At 56.9% G+C, this 7976-nt stretch overlaps 1 protein-coding gene across 3 annotated transcripts in view; it reads right to left on the bottom strand.

The window, feature by feature from the left end:
- Window positions 1–3511: 3511 nt before the first annotated feature.
- Window positions 3512–7976, bottom strand: part of MAP2K3 (mitogen-activated protein kinase kinase 3) — a 32657-nt gene continuing 28192 nt past the window's right edge. For all 3 annotated transcript variants that reach the window (XM_080382698.1, XM_080382697.1, XM_080382696.1), the window contains exons 11-13: window positions 6263–6402; window positions 5485–5530; window positions 3512–5040 (exon numbers count right to left, since the gene is read on the bottom strand). In XM_080382698.1, coding sequence (XP_080238824.1) covers window positions 4957–5040; window positions 5485–5530; window positions 6263–6402 — 270 coding nt within the window. In that variant the 3' untranslated portion in view covers window positions 3512–4956. The remainder of the gene's footprint in view (window positions 5041–5484; window positions 5531–6262; window positions 6403–7976) is intronic.

The following is a 7976-nucleotide window of genomic DNA, read 5'->3' as shown; positions in this document are numbered from 1 at the left end:
CAGCAAAGCAGCTCCACATGGACTGGTCCCATGGCTCGCTCCAGAAACAGGCGCATCAGGGCTGGAGTTGCAAACCGGGCTGCTGGGACAGCCAGGAAAGGCTTGGAGATGCTTTATCCAAGCTGGTGGGGAAAGCAGAGTGGAGCTTAGAAACTCATATCCAGGGTGACCAGCTATCAGGGGAGAAAGGGAGGGCACCGGGGCACCCACGTACCCATGGTTCAACCAGAGTCTGAGCTCTCCTCGCCCCCCAAAAGCCACCTACCCTTCTGCTTGGGGAGGAGAGCTGGGAGGCAGCTGCAGCAGCTCGCCATGGGCAGCAAAGACCCTTCAGAGCCACCCCCCAGCTTTAAGTCCTCCCCTCCCTGGTGGGCTGTGCTAGCCCCTCCAGGTGCCAGCTGAAACCATTTTAAAGCCTCTGCCTGGGCCTGGGGAGGCTGATCCCTGTGACAGAGGTCTCATCGGAACCGGAGGTCTCATCGGAACCGGAGGTCTCATCGGAACTGGAGTTCTCATCGGTACCGGAGGTCTCATCGGTATTCTGCAGCTTCAGCTCGTTAGCACTGAGGTGCTACAAGAGTGGGAGTGTTGGAAGTTTCTGGGTGAGACAGCTATTAGGGGAGGATGGAACACATCTCTTCCAAACCAACGGCCTGCGTGAACTCTAATTTATGCTATCGATCTAGAAGGTGCCCACAGGCTACCTGAACCAAAAAAAAGCCCCAGACTAACTTGCCCTAGATACAGCCTCAGCTGCCTTCAGAAAAAGAAGAAAAATTAAGCAAAATAAATAACCCGCAGCCCCAGAAAACTGGCTGCATCATCCCCCCCCCCCCCCCCCCCCACTAACGCCATAAGCCAGCCCTCCCCCGCAAACGGCTCTTCAGGAACAGCGTGAGCTCCAGCTCCACAGCTCCCGGGGAGACCCACCAACCCAGTATGACCAGTACAAACACCCACGCTGTACTGGTGTGTGTGTGTGCATTTGGGGCTCTGCCCTCTTGGCGAGGCCGCTCAGCACAGGACAGGGGAGCTGGTGGCCCGGGGGAGGGCGGGGCGGGGTGGCCCGGGGGTCCCAGGTCCTCGCCCTGTCGGATGCGCTGAGTGTTCCGTCCTCTGCAGGCAGCGCTGTCGTCCCCCCCCGGCTGGGCACTGCCTGCTGGCACCTGGTGACAGAGCCAGGGAAGCCACCGGGCGTGATAACCTCTTTTTACCTGAGTATGTGACAAATGGCGCGCGTGTGTGTGTGTGACCCATGGTTTGTCCTAGGGAAGGAGCTGGAAGTGATGGATTTTCCACTTCTCCCAAGTTCTTCCCTCGGAGGCACGGACGCCTTGTTAATGGGTCTCGGTGCAGCTATTAAGCCGCTAATTGAAACGGAGCGCGCTGCAGCCGGGCTCGGGGGGGGCGGGGGGCTCCGGGGGGCCCTGCCCGCCCACCCACCCCCAGGCTTGGCATCGCCACCCAGTGCCCGGCCCCTGCGGGACCCGGTGTCCCCCGACCCTGCCGGGCGGGTGGACAAGGGAAATACCTGGGGAGGGAGCCGTGACCCCCCTCCCCGCCCCACTGCGGGGGAGACAGCCGTGTCCCCCCCCCAAACCACCACCACCCGCTAAACCTGCGGCTCTGCCGCCCGTGGACACGATGCCCCGGCGGTGCCCCCCCCCGACTGTAATCCGGGACACGCAGCCCCCAGGGGCGGCTGGAGGGAGCTGGGGGGTTGGGGGGCGCGGGGAGGGGCCGAACCCCGCCGGGACCCGCCGCTGGCGGAGGCGCCTCCCCCGGGGCCGGCCCCGGGCGCTGCCTCCCCCTCGCGGCCGCGGGAGCCCCTGCCGGCCCCGGGACCCCCCATACCGTCCCCGCCCCTCCCCCCCGGCATCCCCTGGGATCCCCCTGCCCCCTGGGCCCAGTGAGCACCCCACTGCCCACCCCCGCCGCCCCCGGGGGGAACCCCTGCCCCCTGCCCCCCCAGCTGCCCCCCTGCCGTCCGACACCAAGCAGCCAACCCCCAGCCGGGGAAGCAGGGCCCTCGGTACCCCCCCCCCCCCCAGCACCCCGGGGGTCCGGCTCGGGACCAGCATTGCCCCGCGGTGCGGCAGGACCCCCCAGGGCTGCCACCCCTCACCCCGGCACACTCGGGGGCCTGAACACAGAGACGAGAGGGGTGACAAGAAGCGGGTTTGAAGGTGAATTTTATTGGGAACGCCGGGGTTTCACGGGAGCAGACCCCTCTCACAAGCACAAGGCGAGGGGGGCTTCGGAGGGGAGTCAGAATCCACGTCCGCCTTAAAGCCAAGCTGCCCCCCACCCCCCCCCCGGGCTGCCGGACCCCCACCAGTGCAGAGGGACACAGCGGGACAAGCGTGGGATGCAGACAGGGACAGGTAAGACACGCATGGCACGAAGCGGAGCAGATGGCACGCGGAGGTGGCGTGTTGGCCTCGTCAGCAAAGCCTTGCTTCATCCACGGGCGCCCAGGCCCACCCCAGTGGCATCTCCCCAGCGTCTGAAAGGGCAGATGCTCCCTTTCCCCAAAATTCAGGAATTGGGACTTTCTCCAGGAGGAAAAATGCAGGGAGAGGGGAAAAAAAAATAAAATAAAATAAAAAAAATCACCGTTCCCCAAAGCACCAAAAAAAAAAAAAAAGGGTGAGATAAAGGGGAAAGTGGTCAAAACAGGGACAGAAGGGAAAAAACCCAAAAGCTCAACGTCAAAACAAAAAACAAGCCAAAGTAACCATAAAGAAAAAAAAAATAGAAATACAATTGTACATCTCAGCGGCAAAGCTGTCAAACCAAGCGGGGAGGGGCACGGGTGCTGCCGGAGAGGGTCGGGTGGTTTGCAGGGTGGGAATGAGGAGGGGGACGTGGAGAACATCAATCGCTTATTTTCCATAAAGAGGTGGGGTGCGGAGTTGAAGCCAAGCTGAAGAGGGATTGTCCTGCTCCACCTGGCCGGTTCTCTCGGCATTTTGTTGACTCGGGGAAGGGGATTGGAGCAGTGAGGAGGGAAAGGCCCTGCTGCACGGCGCCCCAGCACAGGGGGCATCAAGGGCTGAAAATCATTTACCCTGAAGCAGCTCGCAGGAACAGAATCACAGAACATCTCAAGTTGGAAGGGCCCTGGGGAGGCTCCTCGGTGTGTCCCCCCCCCGGCTCGGGTGGTGGTGCCAAGCAGCCCCGTTCCCAGGCAGAGGGTCCCCAGCACCGCTCCAAACCGCGGGCTGCAAAAGCAGGGGGTAATGAATTTCAGGGACATCATCCTTCCTTGGGTGCGGGACCCTGAACGCTGGAAACGCACCCTGAAACCCAGACCTCCAGGGCATGAGTTTCAGGAAAGACATTTTTATAAGATTCAATTAAAAAATAGATGCTTTTTTTTTTTTTTTTGTAAAAAAGGTCATAGGCCAGGGTGTCTTCTAGTGACCCCTTCCCCACCACCCTAAATTTAGCCAGAAAAAAGCTAGCCCTTTTACCAAATCTGCTGGCCACATAGACATTCACACATTCATCGATTTAAAAATATATAATATATATGTATTGCGCACACACATACACACACACAAATATATATTAGAAAAGGAAAAAAAAAATCCCTCTGAAAACTCAGTTGATTAAAAAATCCCAACAAAATCCACAGCCGGTGCGTTTATCCCGTGATCATGTACAGTAGAAGACAGAAATCCCTTTTGCTCCCGTAGCTCCTGGCACAAGTGCTCAGGCTGGGAGCGTGAGGAAACACATCAGGTTTTCACAGTGGATTTGTTAGCGGAGAAGGAACTGCTCCTCCCTCCTCCCACACAGAAGGGCTTTAATTTATAGCAAGTTAGATTAAAACTAGGAAACATGTTACAAAGTCCATTATATATAGACATAAAATGTACAACTGTCAGCAGCCCCCGTGCGAGTCGCTGGGGTTTCGATCTCGGCTGACACCTCGGCGGGCAGCTGGAGGGTTGGAAGGCGGTTTGGGACACGAGGGTGCGAGCACGGCCTCCGAAACGAACGGGTGTCACAGTGCGAGGTCTTACACGAGCTCCAGGTTGGAAGGAAGATGGAGCAACGTCTTCTCCCGGAGGCAGGGAAGGCGGAGGCAGGGGCTGCGAAAGGCATTAGATGCCAGGAGAGGGGACGCGACCTCCCAGCCCAGGGCTGGAGGGGAGAGGGGCAGCGCCGGGGACCTGCTTGTCTCTCAGCCACCTTGCACCCGCGAGGGGAAGGAAGCGCTACGTGCCGGATGAAATCCCATGGGGAAAGCGTCAAGGTGGGCTCACTGAAAAAAATGCCTTTTTTCCCCCCCTTTTCAAGGGAGCGGTGCATTGATTGAGGGAAGGGGACACCCAGTCTGGTGCTGCCTCAGAAATCATTAAGATGACGAGCCAGGCATTAGAGCAGCCTCTGGTGTGAAGAGCAGCACGCCCAGGGAGCCCCACAGCCCCCTGAAAAGCTGCACAGGCTCCTGGGGGCAGAGAGCCAGGCACAAAGGGAAGGTGAGTGAGACCAGAGCCTGGGAAAGGGGCTTGGGGCAGGCAGGGGAGGAGAGTGGGGCAAGTGCAGCAGCATTTTTTCTCTCTGCCTACGCCAGGCAGCAAAGAAACACAAACCCCCTTGTGCCATGCACCAGGCTGCTGGGGAGGGGAGATGCCCTCTGGCACCCTCTGCCCTGGCCCAGCTCAGTGCCTGGGCACGGTCCCCTCCCCGGGAGGGATACGCTGGCGTGAGCAGGGAACTCCTGAGCCTTCGGTCTCCGTGGCTTAGTTGGAAAGGTGTTGGCTTCAAAAGGCTCATCGTGGGGGATTTCACTTACAGGGCAAAGAGAAAAGAGGTTGTGAGGCTGGAGGTGCCCACAGGTTGGGGAAGTGCGATTTGTGCAAACCACCATTAACCGGAGTCCTCATTCGCTCTTCTGCGGGGAAGCCATGATGGAGGGGACTGCGTGAAGCCGTGAGGTTTGAGTTAGGAGTCTTCCCCGAGGATCTCTGTCACGAAGGAGGCCATGTCAGTCTCTTTGGTGTCGTGCAAGGTAAAGAAAGGGTGTTCCTGCCAACAAGACCGAAGACAACATTAGCTGACACACAAGGACAGATAAGCCCAAGAGCAGCCCCTGGGGGATGTCACACAGCTGGCGAGGTGGCCACCACCCTCCTCCCCAGGCTCCCAGGAGACCATCCTTCAGCTTAACTAACATTTTCAGGTTTGCTGTTTCCAGGTTTAACCCAGCGGGACGGCCACCCTTGGCAGCTGTACCCCCTCATCTGAGCTCTGAACGCACCACCAGCAGGACAAAGGGAGGAAACACCCCGACCTTAACACCCATGAAATCAACACACGCCTCCACCTTAGAGACACTACACCCATCCCGCTCCGTGCCTGAAAAATCACCCACATGCCCTGTTGTCCCATTTCCCAAAGACCTGCTGGACCACTCATTTGACTTCCAAAATGTGGCAGGATAAACCCCAGTAGAAATGGCTCCACACTTACCATAAGTTCTAAATAGTTCATTCGTTCAGCAGGGTTCTTCCTTAAGCTGCAAGAAAAAAAAACAGGGAGAGAAAGGCTGTAGGTTCTTTTTCTTTTGCTGTATGTGGTCTGTCACAGGGGATAGCCCCTGCCCAACCAACAGGACATCCCTCTCGTGGCAGCACCCATCCTTGGCCAAGCAGGTTTGAACCACCAGCAAAGTGCCCAGGCAGGTAACTGGGAAAGGACAACTCAGTGTTTTGCCACAAAAAGCAAAAGCCAAGCAGCTCATTGCAGCCCATCCTGCGCCGACCAGAACACATGGGGAGGAGAGGAGATGGTTTCCCACCACCTGGAGCGGGAGCCTTGCCTTGGTGGGCTCCTCTGCCCAGCAGCTCCAAGCAGCACACAGAGGACAGAGGAACCCTCCGAGGCGAGCAGCTACCCACAAAACCACAAATCAGCTTTCACCCAGAGGCACTCAGATGCTGCCAGGGGTTTGTTCTCGTTTCATCGCCGCTTTGCCAGAAACCACCGAAATTTCAGCAGCGGCAACAGCAAAAGGGGAAGAGAAACCTCTGCGCCTTCCAGCCAGCCCGGGTGAGTCAGGCCAAGAGCAAAACCAGTTTGGGCAGCGCTTCCTGCCATGGCCAAGCACTAGCCTCAGTACGGAGAGGTGGGGAGAAACAGGCTCCCGAAGGATGACAAATGCAGGCCCAGGCTTTGCCCCGACCCCCATGGATCAGGGCTCCCCTTTAGTCAGGCTGGGAGAAGCCACCAGTCCTTGCTGGAGACTCACCACTGTGCCGTGAAGTCCACAAACTCCTTGGAGAAGCGATCGGCAGGCAGCTGGGGTGAGGGCTCCTCCACCACTTGCTTGAGCTGTTGGAAGGGGGTCCCCCAGGACTCGTACGGGAAGCGAAGAATGGCCAGTTCGATCTGAGGATGGAGACGCGCTGACGTGAGACACTGGGACGAGAACGACCCTACACAGCCTGCTACCTCAGCCAGCTCAGGTTCAAAATGAAAAACCTCTTTCCTTACAAACCATTTTCAATTTGGGTCATACTGCTTTTTTTCTTTCCCTGTATATTTAAAAAAAAAAAAAAAAAAAAAAAAAAAAACAAAAAAAAAAAGACCCATAGGCCAAAAATACTTCCTTTTGAGGCTGGCTCAGCATATTAATGCATTTACAGGAAGCCACCAAAGATATGTAAAATGGGATTATTTAAAAAGATAATAACAGCACACCGTTTCTGCACTGGCTTCCAAAGTGCTTTGCTCACCATAAGGAAGAATCTGGGCCTCAGGCTAGTACTGTGTGAGCTAGTCACACAAAAAAAAATCCACAAACCCAAGAAAAACCAAGTGCTAGAACATCACTTATGAAGATCTTTGCTAAAACCACCTCAGTTACTGGGTCCTTCCCACAAGTCACCTCTGCTCCATCACCCATTCCAACAGGAAAAAGCCTGTCACAGCTCTCGGGCAGCCCCCTCATGCTGAGGGTCAGCTCCCACCTCGAAATGGGCAACAGAACCTCCGGACCTGCCTGGTGGGATGGGACGGGAGGAATAAAAAACCTGGAAGACAGAGCCAGATGCCCCTGCCTGCCTGTGGCTCAGGTCCGGGATGCTCAGCTCCTGCTGCCAGGAAACTGAATGAAGCCACCAGCCCAGAAAGGCCAGATCAGCCCTGCAGCTCCATGGCCCTAAAACTGGCTGGTCCAAAATCAATTAAAACAACACTACGACACAGGAAGCCAGCCCAGGAGAAAGACATTAGAGGGAATCAGGTCGGGGCTCTGTTCAGCTGCAGGCTGGCAGGCTTTCAGCAAGGTCCCCTCTCCCATCCAGCTTTGGAAAGGTTCAGACATTTCACCATTCATGCCGTCTCCCATCCCACAGCTTCCTGCACCTCGGGAGGAAAGCCGGAGCTGATTACATTTCCAGCCAGCCAGCCCAGCACCGGGACACAAAGGAGAGGGGCTCGGGTTTGGCACTGCGAACAAAACCAGCTGGGGAAGAAGGAATATTTGCCAAGAGATCTGCGTGGTGTGCACAAACGCAGGGATGCGGCACCCAAAACAAAGGCCGCGTCTAACAGGGCGCAAGAAGAATTCCTGAAAATAATCTACCCGGAGAGAGACAGTCTCCTGGAAAGCGAGAGACATGTTCCCAGGCGGCACCCCCTTCGAGCCAACAGCTGGGATTTCCTTTGTCCTCTGGCGCCAGAAGATTGCAGCTGCTTTCTGCAAGATCCATTTCTTGCAGGAGGTAGATAAACCATCCTGAGCAGCTGTGATTTTGGAACTGAAAGTATTTCCCCTTCCTGTTGGCTGCTCTGAGCTACCCTGCAGGCAGGACTTGCTGCAAACCGTGCACAGCACCCCTCGCTGCAGCAGGGCAGGTTAACTCACCCCAATACTCCTGCACGGTTTTGCTAATGGGGAGGGGAGGGGGTGCATGCAGGAAGGCTGTGACCCAGCTGCAGCAAACCCTGCTCCACTGACT

The sequence above is a fragment of the Falco punctatus genome, assembly GCF_963210335.1.
Source record: "Falco punctatus genome assembly, chromosome: 4".
Taxonomy (NCBI): Eukaryota; Metazoa; Chordata; class Aves; order Falconiformes; family Falconidae; genus Falco; species Falco punctatus.
The sequence above is the reverse complement of the archived record's forward strand: the minus strand, read 5'-3'. Positions and strand labels throughout refer to the sequence as shown.